Below are 24,406 nucleotides of genomic sequence, written 5' to 3'. Positions count from 1 at the left end.
GAGCATAATATACCCTCACTGCGCAAAATCATAAAATTGTCCCTGTTTACCTTAGTATATTATTATTTGGACACCCACCACTTGCTAATAAAAGGGAACAATTTAATATTCAGTTCAGTCATCAGCTTATCACATTTATTTTTTCTGATTGATCAATTTGCATTTAGATCAGTATTTAATTTAAGTCAAAAACATGGTAATGGAATGTGTAGGAAGGAACTGCAGATGCTGGTTTAAACCAAAGATAGACACAAAATGCTGGAGTACCTCAGCGGGACAAGCAGCATCTCTGGAGAGAAGGAATGGGTGACGTTTCGAGTCAAGACTCATCTTCAGAATAATTTCTTCAGACTGTCTGAAGAAGGGTCTCGACCCGAAATGTCACCCATTCCTTCTCTCCAGAGATGCTGCCTGTCCAGCTGAGTTACTCCAACATTTTGTGTCTATATGGTGATGAAAAATGACTCAAAGATTAGGACTTTAATATACCATTATTTTTGCAAGGTACGATATTATCCGACACGCTCAGTATTAACTCTGGTTACAAAGGCCCACGGTTTTTAATTCCCATTGATGCAAGTTGCAGGTTGTTTTATTGATGAGTTTGGTAAAGCCTCTGAAGAACTGTGAACCTTCCACAGAGTGGACAGCGTTGAGGTTGCTCATTAGTAAGCAGTGTAAAAGATCCCACCTGTTATTTCTCCTGCTTCTCAGAAAGGAACAAAAATAGAATCCTCGGAGTAGAAAACAACCAGAAAAAGAAGCTGATGTTCACTTCTGATGCATGAATGTTTCTGTCACCATGTCTAATAGGATTTCCTTGTAAACACAAAGGGAATATGGAAACAACATCAGCAAATAGAGCAATTAGATTCGGCACTGTCTGTGAGAAAAGCATATTAATATAAAATTGTGTCAATCAAACACAAATGAATATTGAAGCAAGGACAAATTTATCGGGGGGGAGATTTAAAGGAGGTTCTTTAAAACGAAACTCAAAGCAGACTTACTGTAAATACCCAGCTGATCAGTGGGACGAGAAATACAGTTAACATTGTGGAAACATTGAACAAGTCAAGTGGTATCTTACTGGTATCTTGTCTGAAGAAGGGTCTCGACCCGAATCGTCACCCATTTCTTCTCTCCGGAGATGCTGCCTGTCCCACTCAGTTACTCCAGCATTTTGTGTCTACCAAGTGGTATCTTAGTTTAGTTTAGAGATAGAAACAGGCCCTTCGGCCCACCGAGTCCACGCTGATCAGCGATCCCTGCACATTAATACTATCCTACACACACTAGGGACAATTTTACATTTTATACCAAGCCAATTAACCTACAAACCTGTACGTCTTTGGAGTGTGGGAGGAAACTGGAGATCACGGAGAAAACCCACTCAAGTGGCGGGGAGAACGTACAAACTCCGTATAGACAGAACCCGTAGGCAGGATCGAACCCGGGTCTCTAGTGCTGTAAGGCAGCAACTCGAGCGCTGCACCACCTCGTATTTGTAGAAAGAGAAACAGAGATAGTGTTTCAGATTGATTAATATATTGAAAAATACATCATGGAAACAGGGCCTTTGGCCTACCAGGACCACGCTGTCCATCAATCACCCACTCGCACTAGTTTTATGTTATCCAAATGTTGCATCCACTCCCTACACACCTGCACTTCTTTGGGATGTGAGAGGAAACCGGAGCACCCGGAGGAAACCCACGTGGTCACAGTGAGAATGTTCAAAGTCCACACAGTCCGAGGTCAGAATTGAACCCGGGCGCCGCGAGGCAGCAGTCCAACCAACTACGTCACTGTAATGTCACTGTTTCAGTCAAAAATGCAGCCTATACCTCCGAGTGTTTCTTGCAGTTTATGTTTTCTGGTTTATTATTTTAGGTTTCTAGCCTCTGCAGATTTCGGTTTTGCTTAAAGGTGAGAAAAAATGAAGAGATGACTACATTAGGTACTGGCCTGTTTGTTTGCTGAAGACTAACATTTCTTTACACACCCCAGGAAACAAAGTGATGTTTTATTTAAACTGCAGATGCTGGAAATCTGAGATAAAATCGGAAAATACCCAGATAGATAGATCAGCCATGATTGAATGATTTGATGTAGGCTTGATGGGCTGAATGGCCTAATTCTGCTCCTATGACTTATGAACTATGAACATAACTCATCTCCCTAACGTGGCTTCAATGCTCGACCACTTCCACACCCTGGACGTTCCTCTTGTAGTCTGGGAATCATACGTAGGCTGCAGTACATAAGATTACCTTCCCTAAAGGACATTGATGAACTCGACGGGTCTTCACAAGCGTTTTCCAGTCATTTATTTTAATTAATTACTTAACTGTATTAAAATTTCCAAGATATCGCAGGATTTGAATTCATGCTGAGAATATTTAGTCCTGAACTTTGGCTGGCTCGCCAGTAATTGAAGCACTATGCTCCTGGATTGATTTGTTAGTGTTGATCTATCAAAGAATATTTTAATAATTAATTAACACCCAACATGGCCTTTCATTACAGCGTCTTAGAAATCAGTTCTTTGTGTGTTTTGTTATGGAACTAACTGTGTGAGATTAAACACATTATGAAGAGAACACAGGAAATCGAATTTACAACATAATTGAAATTGGTGCTTTCTCTAATGATCAGCCTTCTCTCGTTTCTACTGTGTGCATTTCTAAAGGTTATTTTGGGGTACTTTGTATTCATCATGTTGAAAACCGTCAGAAGGATAGAATATTTTTTTATTTTTGGTATGGAGTTTCAAAATAACTAGCCCCTTATCAAATGAAGTATAGATTAGGCTGAGAATGAAGACTCCTTTACTTCTGCTGCATTAATGTGTTTGTCTGGGGCCTCCGTGGGTGAGAATTGCAAGTTTCCAGTCTCTGCTCTTTCCTTTATTGGCCAAATTCTGTGCTATCCCAATCTTGCTGCTCCGTTTTTTAAATTCATGTTGTTGAATTTTTGTGGGAATATCCATTTGGGAATCAACACTATGATCCCAAATTCAATGGTTCAATGGCACCTTATTGTCACGTGTTCACTGTGCAGTGAAATTCTTCTTGCATAGATCACTCATGCAGGGGCGGAAAACCCGGGGGGGGTCAGAGGGGACACGTTCCCCCCCCCCATGTTTTGAGAGGTGGGGGACATCCCCCCAAGTTTTTGTAATCCGGATTTTAAAATCTCCGCTTTTAGCGCTGGATTGAGCCTCCGAAGCCTCGCGCGTGTGTGAGTGTGCGCATGTGCGCGTGGCCGCCAAAAAATTGTGTCCCCCGTCCCCTCCATGTTGTGATAACGAGTTCCGCTCTTGCACTCATGCATGAGCTGCCTTATTTTGGCTCCATTTACTGAAAGTCCAAAGCCGTGCGCTCGATGCACTGGAGCGGCTCCCGATTCAGATAAACCCTAGGCTGCTACAGGGCCTCCTCCATCACCCTGGGCTGGCATGGCCAGTGAACCGACGTCCCTCTCCTTGCCCAACTATGTTTTTTGTCCCAGGAGCACCTCCTGCAGCCGATCTTGAAGGTGCTGGAGGCAAAACATCTTAAGCAATGTAACATTTCTCCCTTTCCTGCACTGCGCAGTATCAATTAGCTCTATATTAGTAACCGCTGTAGCAGTGGAGACCATTTTCTCAAGGAACTGAATTAAGATTGGACTTTGGACCCTGTTAATGACAGGACACTTTGGTCACATAATGGTGAGGTCTGCATAAAATGTCCCACGAGTTAACTTATTTAATCACCATGTAACTAGTTCTTATGGGGACAGCAAGAGAAGCAAACCATGAGATGTCGAACTAACCAGACTGCTTTACAGTTTCATTAGGCGTGGTAATGTCAACAACTTGCACCCTGACCTATTCAAGGCAAGGCAAGGCAACTTTATTTATATAGCACATTTCATACACGAAGCAGACTCAAAGTGCTTCACATAAAAACATGTCATACAATAAATGAAATAATAAAATGAAATAAAATAGAAGAACTAAAAGAAAAGAAAAGCAAAATTAAAAATGCATTATAAAAAGTGCAAAAGTTAAAAGTGCAATGTAGTTAAGATTTAGCTGAAAGCTAAAGTAAACATAAAAGTTTTCAGTCTTGTTTTAAAAGTGGTCAAAGTTGAGGCAAGTCTTAAATCTTCAGGAAGTTTATTCCAGCTATTTGATGCATAGTAACTAAATCCTGCTTTCCCATGTTTTGTATTTACTCTGGGAATCACTAGCAGATTGGTTTCAGAAGATCTTAGCGGTCTAGAAGGCTTATATAGTGGAAGCATGTCAGTGATATACTTTGGCCCTAAACCATGTAGTGATTTATAGGTGAGCAGCAGGATTTTAAAATCAATTCTCTGACATACAGGGAGCCAATGTAAGGATTTAAGAATTGGTGTAATGTGTTCAAATATTTTGGTCTTTGTTAGAACTCTAGCAACAGCGTTCTGAACAAGCTGTAGCTGCCTGACAGTTTTTTTTGGAAGACCTGCAAGGAGACCGTTACAATAATCTATCCTACTATTTATAAAGGCATGTACAAGTTTTTCTAAGTCTTGAGCTGACATGAGTCCTCTTAATCTTGCTATGTTTTTGAGGTGATAGTAGGCCGATTTTGTTACTGATTTGATGTGACTGTCGAAATTTAAATCTGAATCCATAATGACCCCAAGATTTCTGGCTTTGTTTGAAGTTTTCAGGGACAGAGAGTGAAGGTGTTGGGTTACTTTAAGCCTTTCTTTTTTAGCACCAAAAACAATTATCTCCGTTTTGTCCTTATTTAGTTGGAGAAAATTTTGGCACATCCAGTCTTTGACTTGCTCAATGCACTGGCACAACAGATCTATGGGGCGATAGTCATTTGGTGATAGCGCTACGTAGATTTGAGTGTCATCGGCATAGCAGTGGTGGTCAATATTATTATTTCGCATGATTTGCCCTAGTGGGAGCATGTAGATGTTGAATAAAGAGGGCCCTAAGAATATTCAGAATATTAAAAGCAAAGAAAGATGGGAAATGTCATTAAACTGGTGACATGATAAAAAAAAAAACTCTTACTGTAGAATGTGGAACTAAATGTTAACATGGGGAAAGTATTCATTCATCATCGTTGAAAACATTAGTGACGGAGTGGTGCTGGTTCCTGACAGGAACGGTGACGGACGCACCACACATCTCTGTCCTCCAGTTCCTGCGGACTTCCGCCGCTGGAAGTATAGGATTTTGGTGTGTGTGCTTCATCATCATTCCTTACAATGCTATGTACGACAGTAATCGCAACTTCTACTGAAGTATGGCTGGCCGTTGGCTTGCTAGAAGCTCATCCGCCTTTTGACAGGTCTTGTTTTTGGTCCTGCTGGGGGGGTCCACAGCCCACTGCACACCTGGCAAACCAGGTGGGGGAGACGGTTTAGTCGCCGCCTATTTGACCATGGAGCAGGTAGCACGGGTTTACATAGTACCCGTGGCGGGGGGGGGGGGGATCTCCCCCCGGCCTGACCTGAAAGTAAACGAGTACGAATATAAAGTTACAGAGCCATATAGCAAGGAAACAGGCCCCTCAACCCAACTCATCTATGCTGACCAAGATGCCCCATCTAAGCTAGTCCCATTTCCCCACATTTTGCCCATATCTCTTTAAAATGTTCTTATCCATGTATCCAAGTGTCTTTTAAATGCTATTATAGTACCTGCCTCAACTACCTCCTCTGGCAACATGTTCCATATTCCCACCATCCTCTGAGTGGAAAAATGACCCTCAGCTTCCCATTAAATCTTTCCCCTCTCACCTTAAGCCTATGTGCTCCAGTTCTTGATATCCCTGCCCTTGGTGAAATACACATCAATAAGATCATTCCTCAACATTCCTCAAAATTGAACACAATACTTCAAATGCAGCATCACAAACATCTTGTCCAATCTCAACACAATGTCCCAGGTTCTATACTCAGTACCCTGACTGATGAAGGGCAATGTACCAAAAGCCTTCTTTACCAGCCAATCTACGTGTGACATCACTTTCAGGTATCTATGTACATGTACTCTTTGATTTCCCCTGTCTACAACATTCCCCAGGGCCCTACCATTCACTGTGAAGATCCTGTCCTGCTCTGATTCCCCAAATCAACCTCATGCATCCATCTGCATTAAACTCCATGAACCATTCCTCCGTCTGGATGAACATGAATAATAACACTTGCTGAATAAACATTATCACCAATAACCTTGTATTGTAGTGTACTTTATATATATATATATATATATATATATATATATATATATATATATATATATATAGCTTAAGATAATAGCATGTGCTGCTGTGTGCAATATGGACTTTAAGCATCCATTTTATTGGAATGTTTTTTCCGAAGGTGGAACTGATTAAATTGATCAGAATTTCAGAGGCTTCAGTGTTACTTAGGAGTGTGAAAGTTGGTTGGGAGTGGAGTTGCGTGCGTGTGAGGGGGGGGGGGGGATCACGTGGAATCTGGGAGGGTCCTAATGTAAGAGGTTTGGGCAATTAGAGGAAAGGGAGGATGGGGGGGGGGGGGGAGGCAGGGTCTGAGTGTCATTGTGTTGAGGGTTTGACAGAGTGGAGTTGAGGATGTGTGGAGCGAAGTGGCCCAGAATAATGGAAATTAAGTCTCCGACTTCAGTGACAGGCCCTCCGATCCAGATTACATTGTCAAGATCTGGGAATGTCCATTGATGGCCACTGCTGGGACAACATGGTGGCACGGTGGTGCAGCAGTAGAGCTGCTGCCTTACAGAGCCTTAGACTCCGGTTTGATCCTGACTACGGGTGCTGTCTGTACAGAGTTTGTACTTTCTCCCTTTGACCACATGGGTTTACTCCAGGTGCTCTGGTTTTCCCCCCCACACTCCAAAGATGTACAGGTTTGCTGGTTCATTGGCTTTGGTAAGTTGTAAAATTGTCCGGTGGGCAGAAGGGCCTGTTTCCTCACTGTACCTTCAAAGTCTAAAGTCTAAGGTTTTGCATTGGGAATTATGTCTTTCTGGGCATCCATGATGTGTGGACATTAAAGGTAACTCGGGTCTCAGCCGAGATTCCAAAATGCCATAAAACAGCCTGGAAATGGTCATTATGGTACTTAACTACCTATTGAACTCATGCATGACTTGGTTGTAATCAGGTACAGTGTGATTTGGCTGGATAGCATGCTAACAACATTTTTTCCACTTTTTCTTGATACGGGGAGAAGGTAGGAGAATGATTGGGGGTTGAGTGGGAAAGATAGATCAGCCATGATTGAATGGCAGAGCAGACTTGATGGGCCGAATGGTCTAATTCTGCTAGAACTTATCAACTTTTGAATGTGACAATAATTAACCAATACTAATAATATTAACACCACTTTGGAAGAACTTGTTTTTCAGTTGCAGACATTGAGCACAAAACCATGGTGTCAAATAAGTGTGGTGTTGTGATTTTGATTTGCAATATACCATCTAATGGTGTGGGGGTTACACATTCAGTTGCGGTTTTCCAAAGGGAATTGAATAAATATTTGAAAGTAGAATTTTTTGCAGGATTATGGAGAAAGAGCAGAAAAAAGTGATGACTAACTAGATTGTTCCACAGTGGTCTAGTACAAACTGCGTAGGCCAAATGGCCACCATCTGCGCAGTAATGATTCTATGGTTCTAAAATAGATATTGTCAAGGAATAAGAGGATAAATTACTTCTTGTTTTGGTTCTAATTAACTAAAGCAGTCTTACCTTGTCATATTTTAATAAGGTGCAAAGCTGCCATGGCAAACCTCAGAGGCTAAAAGTCTACTTTTAATTGTGTGTGGTAGGACGGCTCCTAGGCCTCAATCTGTCATCTTTCTGGGTCTCTGTAATAAAGTGTGCTGCCTTGAGTAAATGAGTGATGGTCTGTTCTCTTCCCATGTCTCCAGGGGCGTCCCCGGCAAAAAATGTGGAATGCTGATCTTGTCTGCTGAAGAATTAAGCAACTGTCGGGTCAGTTTGGGCAGTATTTCCTTGTTATTGTTCGCATGTTGGCATTAGTACGTGTTTTCTTTTATCATTTTAATAACGGGCATCACATTACGTTCCTGCCTGACTCTCCGAGTGTTCCTGAATGGTAAAATAGTCTGATGAAATGTCGCCTCTAACAAGAAAAGGCAGCACGATGGCGCAGCGGTAGAGTTGCTGCCTGACAGCGCCAGAGACCCGGGTTCGATCCTGACTACGGGTGCTGTCTGTGCGGAGTTTGTATGTTCTCCCTGTGCCTGCATGGGTTTTCCCCGGATGCCCCGGTTTCCTCCCACACTCTGAAGACGTACAGGTTTGGAGGCTAATTGGCTTCGGTAAAATTGTAAATTATCCCTAGTATGTGCAGGACAGTGTTAGTGTGCGGGGATCGCTGGTCGACGCGGACTCAGTGGGCTGAAGGGCCTGTTTCTGTGCTGTATCTCTAAACAAAACCTTCATTATTGTGCTTTGGACTCACTTACATTTATCATTCAATTATGCCATTTTACTGCTTTTATGGATGACAAAAGTGGTTAGGAGGGCAAATAATTCAGCACCGACATGTTTTAGTACAAGTGCATTACAGAGGCACATGAATAATTTGTCATAAACCAAACAAAGCAGCAGAGCCAACGTGGGAGAAGGGGTGAATATTAGGCAAATTGTAATGGTTGACTTTATGAGTCGAAGAGTCATATAGCATGGAAACGGGCCCTTCGGTCTGACTTGCCCACACTGACCAACATCTACACTAGTCCCACTTGCCTAGATTTGGCCCATATCCCTCCAAACCTATCCTGTCTATGTACCTGCCTAAATGTTTTTTAAACTTTACAATAGTACCTGTCGCAACTGCCTCCTCCAGCAGCTTGTTCCATACAACCCACCTCCCTTTGTGTGAGAAAGTTACCTAGTCTTTCCCACCTTACTTTAAGCCTATGTCCTCTGGTTCTCTGGGCAAGAGACTCTGTGTGTTTATCCGATCTATTCCTCTACTGAAATTGTACACCTCGATAAGATCACCCGTCCGCCCCCTGCACTCCAAGGAATAAACTATGTTGGCAATTGGTCTGCTCGACTAAGACGGAATAGATTCCACCTGACCTTCAGACATCGGCAAAAGAAAAGATTACTTTTGCCAATATAGTCAATTCCCTTTTTAATTGGCAGAACCTTTCAAGAATCGAAAAGCTCCTTCCCCTCCTGTGCAAATTCTACCGGCTTCGATAAGTAATGCCTGACTGACGCTGATTTGATTGTAATGTTTTTCAATTGCACATGTAATTCCCCTTCAGCAGCTAATGAGACGAGCTTCTGCAGCAGACAGTTGTTTAAAGATGCATTTCTCCCAGGCTGTTTGGGTTTCATGAGCCTGACCCTCTGGGCTCTCGGTGTTGATTGAGGAGAAAGGCAGTCGTGATGTTGCAACACTTAAAGACCATGGCTGACGTCAAACATTTCTTAAGAAGGGCTCAGAAATTGGCAGAAACAACTCCCAGAGGTTACAAAGTGGTTCATGCCTGCACTCGCATTGATATTTTATTGACTTCAAAATAAATATGAGAGGGGGAGGCAACGAGTGAAAATCAAAGATAAGAGTTGAGGCTTTGGCTATCGAGATCTGACGGATGCGCCAGCCATTTGTAGAGGACAGCTGGTAGGATCAGATGAACCAAGCCAAATTGACTTCAGGAGAAAGTAATTTATTTCTGCCACCTTCAAAGTAGCCCACAACACTCGTGTTCAATAATGTTGAAAGAGACTGTTGCAGTATCAGAAAAACATACTTATCGCAAAAGAAAATCCATCTTGGCAGGTATTCAAAATCGAGCATGTAGTCCTTCCGCTCACAGGGTCAGTGTCAAAACATAATTGGCCCGACATTTTCAGCAGCAAAGAAGATTTCAACTGCAAATTCTGGGTGATACAGTGGCGCAGCTGGTGGAGCTGATGCCTCGCAGCGCCGGAGACCCAGGTTCAAACCTGATCTCCGCGTCGGTTTCATCCAGTTTCTCTGGTTGCCTGCCAAACCTCAAAGATGTGTGGGTTGGTACATTAATTGGCCACTGTACATTGCCTTCAGTATGTAGTTTAGTTTAGAGATGCAGCATTGGAAACAGGCCCTTTGGCCCACCGAGCCCATGCCTATCATCGATCACCCATTCACATTAGTTCTATATTATCTCGTGTTCTCATCAGCTCTCTACACACTGGGGGCATTTTACAGAGGTCAATTAACCTACAAACCCGCACGTCTTTGGCATGTGGGAGGAAATTGGAACAAGCGGAGGAAACTCATGCTGTCACTGGGAGAACGTACAAACTCCACACAGCCAGTATCCGAGGCCAGGATTGAATCCGGGTCTCTGGCACTCTGGTGAGGCAGCGGCTCTACCAGCTGCACCACTGTGCTGCCCATAGATTCATGGCAGAATGTAGGGAGAGTTGATAGAACATAGGGAGAAGGGAATTAAAGTAGAATACAGCGAGAAGCAGATTAATGGTGAAAATGGGTGGTTGATGATCAGTGTGGCTCAGTGGCCCGGATCTGTGCAGTCTTCTCTATATGTGAGAAGGAACTGCAGATGCTGGTTTAAACCGGAGATAGACACAATATTGCTGGAGTAACTCAGCAGGACAGGCAGCATCTCTAGATAGAAGGAATGGGTGACGTTTCAGGTCGAGACAGTCTGAAGATGCTGCCTGTCCCGCTGAGTTGCTCCAGCATTTTGTGTCTAACTTCTGTATTCTCTATGACTCTACATATGGGCTGCAGAATCAGCTGGAACTCCGAGGTTTAACTTGCAGTCAATAGACAATAGACAATAGGTGCAGCTGCAGGCCATTCGGCCCTTCGAGCCAGCACCGGCATTCAGTGTGATCATGGCCGATCATCCCCAATCAGTACCCTGTTCCTGCCTTCTCCCCATATCCCCTAACTCCGCTATCTTTAAGAGCCTTATCTAGCTCTCTCTTGAAAGTATCCAGAGACTACATATGTGACTAAGTTATCAGGTTCATTTCTCTGATAACCTTTTGTTGGAATAATAAAGAGCTTTTAGCATCACCCTTCATTTACACCCCTAAATTAATGCCTGCTAGTTTATTGATTGAAAGATATAGCATGGAAACAGGGCCTACAGCCCACCGAGGCCATGCCGAGCATCGATCAGCTGCTCACACTAGTTCTATGTTACTCCACTTTCACATCCATGTAGGGTCAATTTACAGATGCCCATCACCCTACAAATCCACCCATCTTTGGGATGCGGGAGGAAACCAAATTCTCTGCAGCTTCTTGTGGTCTTGGGCTTAGCAGTTACTACACCAACGCTATGACTAGCGACCATAAACCAATCGACCATCAATCACCAGGTTACATTATGTTATCCACTTTCCCACCCATTCCTTACATACTGGGGCCAATTTACAGAGGCTGATTAACCTTAAAACTCGCATGTCTTCTGGATGTGCGAGGAAACTGGAGCATCCCGAGGAAACCCACGTGGTCACAGGAAGGACGTGCAAACTCCACACAGATTCAATGATTCACAGATTCAATATTGTCACATGTACCTAGATGCGGTGAAATGCTTTGTTTTGCATGCAGCCCGTAAAAATCATGCAGCATACTTCACTTAAGCAGTACACAAATGTTGGCACAGTTTGACGCTGACAAGGTTACAAATTTTTGTGACAACTCCCTAGGTCAGGATCGAACCCAGGACTCTGGTGCTGGGAGGCAGCAGGTCTTTCAGCTGCACCACTGTGCTGCCCTTGCCACTTTGCTGCCCTAACACAGATTTGCCATGTAAATGAAGCACTGTCCATTGCTTTTTGTAATCACTAACCAAGAGTAAGATGGGAGAGCTTTCACCAGACGGGCTACAGCCGTTCAAGTTCAAGAAGGTGGCATCTCCCCAAGGAGATAAATGCTCACCTTACCCTCAGCAACCACATCTCGAAAACTGAATCAATATTTTAAATCCTTGGCAATTTAAATCATTTCTGTTACATTTGAAAATGAAACTATTTTTCCATCTCTCATTCTGACTTCAAATTCAAAATACTCATATATGTTGAAACTTTTGATTAACGGATTATTAGTTTGACGGGCTGAGGAAAATCCAGTTACAACCCAGCGGTATGAATATTGATTTCTCCAAATTCAAGAAACCCTTGCATCCCCTTTCTCTCTGTCCCTCCCCTACCATAGTCGTTCTACTAGTTTCACTGTCGTCCTGCTTAATTTCACTGTTTGTGTCACCTTCTCCACAGCCAACAATGGATCATTGTGGGCTCCACATTTCCTTGATCATTGTTGCTGGCTTTGATTTGTTCTTTTCATGGCTTTCATTCATCTGTTCTTTTTACCTTTTCACACCTCTAGTTTCCCTCTCCCAAGAATCTCAATCTGAAGGGTCTTGACCCGAAACGTCTCCTATTCATTTTCTCCAGGGATGCCACCTAACCCACTGAATTACTCCAGCATTTTGTGTCTATCTTTGGTGTAAACCAGCATCTGCAGTTCCTTCGTACATACATCCAATTGAATGTTAATTCAATTTAAGGTCACATGGTCATAATGGGGTAAGAGCAGAATAAGGCGATTCGGCTCATCAAGTCTACTCTGCCATTTTCAAGCATGGCTGATCGATCTCTCACTCCTAACCCCATTTTACTTCGGAGTCACGTGAGTGACTACGTGAAGAACCCGCTTACGACGCATGCGTGTCATTACGCTACACGCATTCGAACTCGTCATTGCTGGAGGAAGGACGTTTCTCCCAAACGGCAGGGGTTGAACCTGCAACAGTAAGGTGAGGGAACGTCGTTTCTTTTACTTACCTTTTTTCTTTCTACAGAAGGCTGATGAGATCTGGCTGGGGAGAGTCTGCAGAACTGCAGGAAGCCAGCAACGGCCGGGGCACTGCTATCTCCCTTAAAACGGGAGCCGGAGCCGACTTCAGCTCCAGGAGCACGCCGACAGCGGTGGAGCATGTCTGGAGCAGTCATTTCCGACGACTCGGACTACAGCCCCACGGACCTATACATGGGTCCGAGGCGCTGGAAGGAGCGAGAAAGCTGGCGGGGGAGCACCTGCAAAATTGCGGGCAGCCGGCAGCAGCAGCAGCAGCAAACGGCACGCTGATCTCCCGTAATGGGAACAGCTGTGCCCGATTTCGCTCCCGCGCCGGCCCCGGCCGGTCGGGAGAGGAGCAGCCGCGAGCGACCAGTGCCCGTGTGCATGGGGGTCGGTTTGAGCGGCTGGAGGAAATGGCAAGCAGCCGCGAGCGACCAGTGCCCGTGAGCACCGGGGTCGGTTGGAGCGGCTGCAGCATGACGAGCAGCCGTGAGCGGCCGGTGCCCGTGAGCACTGAGGTCGGTTGTAGCGGCTGCAACATGCAGGATAAAGAGCAGCCGGGACCGGCCAGTGCCCGAGAGCATTGGAGCCGGTTGGACCGGCTGCAGGAGAAATTAAGCAGCCGCGAGCGACCAGTGCCCGTGAGCACCGGGGTCGGTTGGAGCGGCTGCAGCATGACGAGCAGCCGTGAGCGGCCGGTGCCCGTGAGCACTGAGGTCGGTTGTAGCGGCTGCAACATGCAGGATAAAGAGCAGCCGGGAGCGGCCAGTGCCCGAGAGCATTGGAGCCGGTTGGACCGGCAGCAGGAGCAGTACCCCTTGTGGGGCTGCAGAGTGGAAATACTCCAAAGTGGCAAAGCCACAGTGGGCAACTAATAAGCCCCACAGCAGTACTCCTTGTGGGGCGGCACAGAGTTTCTCACTCATCAGAGGGGAACACCGAGATTCAATCCTGGGCTGGCTGCAGGAGCTGGAACAGGAGCAGCCGTGACGGCCATTGCCCGTGAGCATTGGAGCCGGATGGAGTGGCTGCAGGAACTGCAGCAAGAGCAGCCTCAGGAGTAACGGCTTCAGGAGCAGCCGCGATGGCCAGTGATCATGTGCATTGGAGCCGGTTGGGTGCCCGAGAGCATCGGGACCAGCTGGAGCGGCTGTTGGAGCATGTAAGTGGCAGCTCCATGAGATGGAGACTAGTCACAGAGGGGCAGCTAGTAAGTCCTACAGCAGTACCTCTTGTAGGGCTGCACAGTGTTCTCCCTCATCAGAGGGGAGTATAGGGGGTCAAGTTTGGGCTCCACTTGAACAGAGGAGCAGAACATACCCCTAGTACACTTAGGGTGCGGAAACCCTATGGGAAAACACTTACCATCAGGGAACTGCAAAACCTGAATGTTCCCAGTATCAACCTAAACATGATAGGGCAGGGAATTGAAACGAAAGAATGTTCTAAGTCCTAACAGATGAAAACCTGGAACCTCCCAACCTCCAATATTAAAATTTGGAGGCATCTTATCTTAACAGGGAAAGATCTTCACATCGAGGGAACTCTGGGACACATTAAGGAACGTCTTAAAAACTACTTCCTGAGAAATGTGCTACCCTCATCAGACACCGGCACCTCTACGACCACGGAGGATGCCGAAATAGTAACTAACCTACTAATAGGAACCAGGGAGGTTGGTAGTGGATAACAGATCTATCTGTATGCATAGAATTATTCTACCGACACTTAAAATTCAGAAGTACAGGGGTATACCTTAGAATTCTTCATTCTATTACCCTCCAGTTCAGCATGTACCGAACTGAATGTTCATGCTTACAGGGAAAGAAACAACTAAAGCGCATACTGAACTACAGTGCCCATATATTATAGGACTTATGGAGGACATCCACACGAATCACAGGGATTCGTGTCCTAAATATCCTTCTCATAATTTAGAGGTGGTTACCACTTCATCTTAGATTGACTAATTTGAATACTTCGTACTTTATATTCATTACAAATGGGAACCTTTGGTGCAACTAAGGGATTGATCCTAGGGTACTACATGGCAAGCATGGTATTAAAATACGCTTGCTATATAGGACTCATTGAAGGTGCCCACAGATGTATTTAACACAACAGATCATCTGCGATCCACCGTTAACACACTTCACATGGCAGTAACTTTGCCGTAAGAAAGGGTACAGCCTTTATGGAGGCTTCCAGGGAACTAAACCAGCCATCAGACTGGTAGTAGAATAATTGGCATTAGAGGCTGTGTGACAGCCACATGATATCGGACCTTTACATTATCATAGTACAGAGCGCTACACGCGTCACTCAAGAAATTATGTGGGGGTCATTCTGACCGACTTATGAAACAACCAAACACAGTTATCCGTCTATGGAACCACATACTGATGGGCCTTGGATTGGGATGCTACTAATTCCATCTCCAGCTGTGGGGGAGATGGAATGCTCAAGAGGCATCACTACTAACGTTGGGCATATATACCTGGGGAAGTGAGAGCTAGTCATGGCTTTAAGTCAAATTGTTTTGGGTTATATCACCAGTATGTTAATCTACAAATTGACAACACCACCAGGGTAGCATATGTCAACCATATTGGTAGAAACATATCGACACCATGTGACTATCTGGCCAACAATATTTGTGAATTGAATTGAATCCTTCTTGTCAATCAGACCTTTCGGGCTGAACGAGATGTTGTTGCCTGCAGCCATACATGTAATACTAGCAGCACACAATGGACACGGGCTGGCATCCGCCGCGGTGAGTTCACCGGGTACCTCCACACTGTGATGCAGGCAATAGTCTTAGAGTCACTGTCTCTATTAATCTGGATTAATAGCGTATCCAGATAGAGATTGGATATCAGCTTCCAACTACCAGGAAAACTGAATTTAGTGGCAGACAACAGGTCACGCTAAGTCTAAAAACTCTGTATGGATGTTGGATAAAATATGTATTGCTGGAACAGCTGGTATGGAACACCAGATAACGACCTATTCACATCCATGCTCTTACCAGTTATCAAATTATGTTCTTGGGAGCCAGAACCTGGGGCAGTGGTTCAGATGTATCTTCGCTGATTGGGGGATCATTTATGCATCCCTCCCTTTTGCCTCATCAGTCGGTTATTTAGGAAGAAACTATAGACTTCACGTCTCGAATTTGGATAATACCTGATTGCCCTACGCAACCAGAGGTACTGGTGATATCAACATGGGTCAGAACCATACATCACCATCCATCATAGACCTAACTTACTGGGTCTTCCCGCAACAAGGGGAGTTACCCGTCACTATTATATATTAACCTATTTATTTAGAGTTGGAAGCACCTCTTCTACACCTGGGACTGACGGACCGAATGCGGAATTATTTCAGCGGGTCACAGACAGTCCACCTAAACATCAGTACTTGGTATCATCTAGTAATGGGAAGTACTGTCACAACAATAATCATCACCCACAGATCTATGAACATCCCGTTTGTTCTGGAATTCCTGGCAAGCCTCGATTACGATGAGAGGCTCAGTCATAGTGCCATCAACTGCGCCAGAGGTGCTCTGTCAATATACCTGTTGAAGGTGTTCAAAAGGGAACTGCAAATGCTGGAATGAAGGTACAGAGCGGCATTCTGTTGGGACAAACCCTGGTAAACAAACTCATGAGGGGCATTTTAAAATTAGTCCCCAAGAACCAGGTACTCCCAAATATGGGATGTGAGCATTGTACTGACCATGTTAAGAAACTGGTCTCCAGCTACAGCTCTGTTCCTACGGGAACTGACTATGAAAACAGTCATGCTGATGGTCCTGGTCACGCCACAAGGGTCCAGTCACCACAGAAAACAAGGTTGGACAACATGATTAATTCATCTGGAATTTAAGGTTTACATCAGTGTAATAGTCATACAGAACAGACAGGGGTCAGCAGGCCTAAAAAACAGAATTCAGGGTCTACCCTACAGATGGTCGTCTCTGTATTATAACACACTTACTATCATACTTGAAGTATACTAAGATCATCAGAGGGGAGGAATGTCACTTTAATCAGCTACTAACAGCCATTTAAAACAGTGACAGTCCAGACCATCTCTGGATGGCTAAAACAAGTCCTAAATAGGCTGGAGTGGGAACTAGCATTTCAAATCTCACTCCACCAGGGCTGCAGCTACATTAGCAGCTATGAAGTTGGACGTACCAATGGACCAAATCCTCAAGACAGCAGGATGGCCAACGGAGGAATTTTCCAACGACTTTATAACAAACCAGTCATTGAACCTGAAACATTTACAGAAACAAATTTAAGTTCTGTAATATAATAGACCCATAAATAGGGGCAATAATTGGTGTTCATAATTTTACTGTTGGATTTCAATATCGTATTGATGTCTAATGTTGTTAACTCTACTCTCCCCAAAAACCAAGGCAGATGTGATGCATGGACTCGTTCCACGGCATGAAATCACAGAGCTTTAAAATCTTCACGTAGTCACTCACGTGACTCCGAAGTAAAATAGTAAGATTAAACGAGAACTTACCAGTTTGAAGTTTGATCCTTATTTTATGAGGAGGAACGTTGAGGGACTACGTACCCTCCGCTCCCACCCTTGATCATAGTCTGAACTGGTATCTGTTGTCTAATCTTACTATGTTTAGTCATTATAGTTATCTGTGATTCCACACCGCTGCTTTGAAGAATGACACGCATGCGTCGTAAGCGGGTTCTTCACGTAGTCCCTCAACGTTCCTCCTCATAAAATAAGGATCAAACTTCAAACTGGTAAGTTCTCGTTTAATCTTACTATTCTCCTGCCTTCTCCCCATAACCCCTGGCACCTGTACTAATCAAGAATCTATCTATCTCTGCCTTAAAAATATCAATTGGCTTCGCCTCCACAGCCTTCAGTGGCAAAATATTCCACAGATTCATCACCCTCTGACAAAAGAAATCCTCATTTCCTTTCTGAAGGAATGTCCTTTAATTCTGAGGCTGTGACCTCTGGTCCTAGACTTTCCCACTAGTGGAAACATCCTCTCCACCTACACGAGTCGGTAAGTTTCAACGAGGGGTCCCCTCATCCTGCTAAACGTCAGCGAGTACAGACCCAGTACCATCAAACGTTCATCATATGTTAACCCACTCATTCCTGGGATGATTCTTCTGAACCTCCTTTGAACCCTCTCCAGAACCAGCACATCCTTCCTCACAGTACTCCAAATGGGGTCAGACCAGAGCCTTATAAGGCCTCAGCATTACATCCCTTTTATTTTATTCTAGTCCTCTTGAAATAAATGTAAGCAATTTACATTCTGTGGCTTGTCTGGCAAACTATTTTACACAATTTTATTTCAATATTCAGCTTTATCCCACTTCATTTATTTCAGTTCATTAGGCACCCTTTTACAAAGCATAGTCATCCAATTATCACTTGCCCTTGTTTATTTCACACAGATGTCCCGCCCTCTGCTCAAATCCTGGAAGAAAATTACTTTTCCTTTCTCTGGGGCTGTTGGGAGGATTTCTTTCAATTTAACATTTCAAACCAGAAAAAAAACCTCTGATCGGTTTATAGAACCTACGGCATTTCAGATTTGGAGGAATTTGTTCCAAATAATACATAGTGCATTGGACTGTAATTAACTCCAGAGAAAGGGCATTTATTAAAATGCTGTGGGCTCCAGCACAACTCAAAGTTATAACAATCAAGCCCAGAGACAAACAGTCTCAACCATTTGGAAAGCTTTTGACAGCTCATAGATATATCTGATCTTTCACAGCTTCTCCTGATGACAATTGGCTCTCTTTGGCCCTTTCGTGTTTCATCGTATTGTGGGAATTTGCAGTAAAGGTCCGTTTTGTTCAAAGTTTCTCTTAAAGAATTATGCATTCAACCACATTGCTGCACCATTCCCCAATGTCCAACTAGTTTAGTTTACTTTATAGTCATGGTCATACAGCGTTCAAACAGGCCCTTCAGCCCAACTTGCCCATGCCGACCAACATCACCATAATGCCCCACATACACTAGTCTCATCTACACTGAATTTGGTCCATATCCCTCTAAACCTATATTATCCATCATGTTCCTGTCCAAATGTTTTTGAAACGTTGTGATAGCATCTGCCTTCACTACCTTTTCTGGCAGCTCGTTCCATTTACCTCCCACCCTTTCGTTTTTTTTAAGTTGTCAATATGGACTTCAATATGGATGTCAATAGAGTTTAATGTATGATTGTCATGTGTACCGAGGGATAGCGAAAGGCTTCTTTTTCATGTGCTATTCATGCAAAGAAAGGACTATACATGATTATAATCGAGTCGTCCACAGTGCACGGACAAAGGATAAAGGGCACCACATTTAGTGCAAAGATATAGTATCGAAGTCTGATAAAGTCTGATTAAAGATAGTTCAAAGATTGCCAGTGAGGTAGATGGAAGGTCAGGGTTGCACTCTCGCTGATGAGAGAACCATTCGGCTGCCTGTTCAAAGCTGGGAAGAAACTTTCTGTGAATCTGGAGGAATGCGTTTTCAAGCTTCTGTACCTCCTGCCCGATGGGAGAGGAGAGAAGAGGGAGTAAGGGGTAAGACTGATTCTTGATTATGCTGGCAGCCTTGCTGAGGCAGTGTGAATGTAGATGGAGGGGAGGCTGGTTTGTGTGCAGAAAGGAACTGCAGATGCTGGTTTATACTGAAGATAGACACAAAGTGCTGGAGCAACTCAGCGTGTCGGGCGACATCTCCAGAGACAAAGTATGTGTGACACTTCAGGTCAGAACCCTTCTTCAAACAGTAAGAACAGGGGAGGGAACTGGAGGTAAGAAAATGGTTTGTGTGATGGTCTGGGCTGCATCCACAATTCTCTGCAATTTCCCGTTGTCTTGGATGGAGCTGTTCCCAAACCAATTATCCCTCAACCTGAATGTTTTAATCTACTCTAATTGCAATGGTTCAATAATTCGTCTTCTAACTAAGTTACTGTTTAACTTTCTGTTCCACATACAGCTGAGTTTTAATTTATTAATTTGTGGGATCTGGGCCTCACCATCAACACCAATATTTTCCCCCATACTCAGTCGCCCAAGAGATGGTACTAGTGAACCACCTTTTGAACTGCCGCACTTCCTTCTGGTGAAGATACTCCCAGGCTGCTGTAGGGAAGGGGAGCTCCAGGATTTAAACGCAGAGAGAATGAAGGACTGGCCGAGGTTTCCAAGTCCAGACACTGTTCTGCTTGGAGGAGGTGGTGCATCCGCTACCATTCTCATTCTTGGCGGTAGTCACAGAGTCAGAGTAATTTAATGTGAAAACAGGCCCTTCGGCCCAACTAGGAAGAAAATGTACCCAGGAAGGAAATAATGAGTGATAGATTGATCCGAAGATGTGTTATGAAAATGGAAACGCATGGAACTGCAAATACTGGAATTTTGAGCAAAACGCAAAGTGCTGGAGGAACTCAGCAGGTCAGACATAGAGTCATACAGTGTAGAAACAGGCCCTTCAGCCCAACAAGCCCAAGCCAACCGACATGCCCCATCTACACTAGTTTGGCCCATATCCCTCAAAACCAATCCTCTCCATGTACATGTCAAAATGTTTCTCAACATGTTGCGATAGTAACTGCCTCAACTACCTCCTCTGGCAGTTCCTTCCATACACCCACCATCCTTTAGGTAAAAAACTTACCCCTCAGATTCCTATTAAATTTTTCTCCTCTTCACCTTAAATCTATGTCCTCGGGTTCTCTATCCCCCGGCTCTGGGCAAAAGACTCTGTGCATTTACCTCTCATAATTTTGGACACCTCTATAAGATCACCCCTCATCCTCTCTGTGTTCCAAAGAATAAAGTCCCACCCTGCTTAACCTCTCCCTATGGCTCAGGCCCTCGAGTCCTGACAACATCCTCATTAAGTTCATTTCCTTATTCCTAAATCCTCCAATCCAGATGGGGTTTTGTAAAAAAATTAACCTCAGACCATTTTTCTCTATTCTTTCCCCACTAAGAGTTGATTTTTGGTTTATTCTCTCTCTTTATTCTTCTTGATCAAATGTATCAGGTGATTTCTTTGTGGTAGATTTCATCTGTATTCCATGCATGCCAAAATTCACAGCCAAATCTCTTCATAATCGACCAAGGCTGCTGTTTTCTGTTATTTGGAAATGTTGGCTCAGTGCCCGAGAGAACGCTGGTCTTAGAGTTAACCTTCATTGCACATTACTGTTTACATCTTTCATTCTGGAAAAAAATATTTGTCAATCATAAATCTCAGCTTTGTTTCTTCAATCTAATCTCCGATACATGCATTTCCTTCAATATCATGTCTGAATTTCATAAATTCATGTCATAGGAGCAGAAGTAGGTCATTCGGCCCATCGAGTATACTCCACCATTCAATCATGGCTTATCTACCTTTCCCTCACAAACCCATTCTCCTGCCTTCTCCCCCTTGACATCTGTACTAATCAAGAATCTGTCAATCTCCACCTTAAAAAGATCCATATCTTGGCCTCTGCAGCCTTCTGTTGCAATGAATTCCGCAGATTCACCGCCCTCTGACTAAAGAAATTCCTCCTCATCTCCCTGCTAAAGGTACGTCCTTTTATTCGGAAATTTGATCAGAATGTTTCCTCTTATACTGTTCACAAATACAGAAACTATTATTTTATCAAAAATGACTATCCACATTTGTGAGACAGAACTTGACATTTAGTGACAGTCTGTCTCAAATCAATCCTTCTTTTGCTTTTTGCAGTTCCATTCACCATTCTGCACCAGTGCAAAGTGCAAAGCTGGTCTTGCTTAGCATCCGTGGAGATCAATTGTGTTCGAAAAATTCAAACTGACTTGCAGTCACATTTGCTCCTTTTTTCGCGAGTGAGATCAAATTCATTGAACTATAATTGCATTGCCAGCAAAGAGCAAATCCAATTTGCATCAGCAATGGAATTACACAGTAAGTGCACTGAAAGGTATTAATTTTATCTTGGATCAGGCCCGTGATGTCTACGCCAACCATGATGCCAATGTAACTAATCCCATCTGCCTGCATATGGTCTGTATCTCTCTATACCCTGTGTCTTCATGTGCCTGTTTAAATGACTCGTAAATGTTGCTATCATGTCAACTTCCTCTACCTCCCCTAGAGTGCGTTCCAGGAATATACTACACTGTTTTAAAAACTTGCCTTGCACACATCCATTAAGCTTTCCCACACTTTGACTTACCTTAAACCACTTTACTATTTGAGATTTCCACCCAGGAAAAAGGACCTAGACTGTCCACCCTAACTATACATTTTATAATTGTATATACATCCATCAGGTTGGCCATCAACCTTTAACGCTCCAGATAAAAAAAGTCCAAGTTTGTCCATCCTCTACTTAGACTTTAGAGATCCAGCGTGGAAACGGGCCCTCAGGTCCACCAAGTCCACGCCGATCAGCGATCATCCTCATACACAAGCAATATCCTACACACTACAGCCAATTTTACAATTGGTAATTGGACCTATTTCCTGCACAATGAAGAGAGGACCACGGAGGCTTAAAGGAAAAGGCATTTAAGGAAAAGCTGGGTAATGACTTGAGCGGGAAAGAAAATAAAAGGTTATGTTGACAGGTTGAGATAATGTAAGGGAGGAACTGCAGATGCTGGTTTACACAGAAGATAGACACAAAATGCTGCAGTAACTCACCAAGTCAGGCATCATCCCTGGAGAAAAGGAACAGGGGACATTTCTGTCTGAAGAAGGGTCACCTATTCCTTTTCTCCAGTGAAACTGCTTGGCCTACTGAGTTCCCCCAGCATTGTGTGACTATCTGGAGATAATGTAAGATGGGAGAAGGGTTGTATGGAACATAAATATGGATCAATCTGCTTCTTTGCCATAGATCAGTGCGGATCTAATAACTCTTACGCAAAACTGTTTGATTTACAGGACATTGCAACAATGCAACTCTGCGCTAACAAGCTGGATAAGAAGGATTTCTTTGGAAAATCGGATCCGTTTTTGGTCTTTTATCGAAGCAATGAAGATGGAACGTAAGTGTTCACTTATAATGTCAATTATTGCTTACACACATTTCAAACTAATCTCCACTTTAAGCCTAGCAGAATGAAATGAGATTACAACTAGCCAAAGCAAACAGGTAATATTTTGAGTACATTTTCAGAATGCTACACTTCTCCTGACTAACCAAACCTCTTCTTATCCTTGAGCAAAACACAAAGTGCTGGAGAAACTCAGTGGGTCGGGTAGTATCTGGGGATGGAATGGGCAGGCGACATTCTGGGTCAGGACCCTTCTTTAGACTTCTTCTTGAAGAAACTTTTAGACAGGTACATGGTTTAGAGGGATATGGGCCAAAAGGAGGTAAGTGGACGTTTAGATGGGGTATGTTGGACTTTTATCCGAACAAACTTCTACAGTGCAGGCAGTTGGGGAGAAAACATTAAAGAGTTGGTCAACGCTCAATATGAGCTAAAGAGAGCAGTATTCCTTCAAATGTTCCTCAATGCAAATCTGTTGTCTCAAGGACTTGGGATATCAACCTCAGAAATAAGAACGGTCTCAATGCGAAATGTCACCCATTCCTTCTCTCCAGAGATGCTGCCTGTCCCACTGAGTTACTCCAGCTTTTTGTGTCTATCTTCAGAAATGTCCGTTATGTGTGTGGAAGCAATGTAATAGCCCACATCACTGCCCCACGAATCACTCCCAGGTCAGTCTAGAGAGTAGTTCCAGCATTCTCTGTTTTTTGTTCCAATTTCCACCAGTTTTGGCTCTTCACTTGATAATCACATTTGCAATCACCTCAGAATAAAGCTCATTTTAAACTGAATAATAGAGAAAATGTGTAGGAAGGAACAGCAGATGGTGGTTTAACCCGAAGATAGACATAAAATGCTTGGGTAACTCAGCGGGACAGGCAGCATCCCTGGAGAGAAAGAATGGGTGACGTTTCGGGTCGAGACCCTTCTTCAGTTACTGCAGCATTTTATAGAGTGTCTATCTTCTGAAGAATAATAGATTTAATTTCTAATTTCAGGAAACCACACTCCCCATCATTGATTCTACATCCCCACATCACCCTTGCACATTAGAAACCTCACCTGGGACTTCGTTGAAACCTATGGAATTAACAATTCATGAAAAAAATATGAATTATGTGAAAATAATCATAAGAAATATGTACTACTGTGGAGTATGGCAGAAACACAGACTATCTCTGACTGAATTGATAAGTAGAAACAATTTTGTGCCTCCTATCAGCGTCAAAGGACTTAATTGGGCGAAAAGAGTGAACAATGATTCACATCTTAAAATATTCCAGAATTTCCCCTGTATCTTGAGAGTGCAATATACACGTGAGGCAGCAATTTAGTCACCATTCTGTCTGCAGAGGGTGTAGGAAGTAGCATTGATGAAATATTTATATAATCCAAGGCAGCGGCAATTTACATGAAATTACAGGGACTGAATTTCAGTGTTTGTATCTCTCTCACTTTCGTAATTC

General features: G+C 43.7%; 1 protein-coding gene across 2 annotated transcripts in view; it reads left to right on the top strand.

Annotated features, from left to right (window-relative positions):
• Nucleotides 1-24,406, top strand: part of cpne9 (copine family member 9) — a 385,757-nt gene that overhangs the window by 284,919 nt on the left and 76,432 nt on the right. For both annotated transcript variants that reach the window (XM_033037106.1, XM_033037105.1), the window contains 2 exons: nt 7,934-7,997; nt 22,828-22,931. In XM_033037106.1, the coding sequence (XP_032892997.1) occupies nt 7,934-7,997; nt 22,828-22,931 (168 nt within the window). The remainder of the gene's footprint in view (nt 1-7,933; nt 7,998-22,827; nt 22,932-24,406) is intronic.

This window comes from Amblyraja radiata, chromosome 18 (genome assembly GCF_010909765.2).
Source record: "Amblyraja radiata isolate CabotCenter1 chromosome 18, sAmbRad1.1.pri, whole genome shotgun sequence".
Lineage (NCBI taxonomy): Eukaryota > Metazoa > Chordata > Chondrichthyes > Rajiformes > Rajidae > Amblyraja > Amblyraja radiata.
This window is presented reverse-complemented; position numbering and strand designations above follow the sequence as displayed.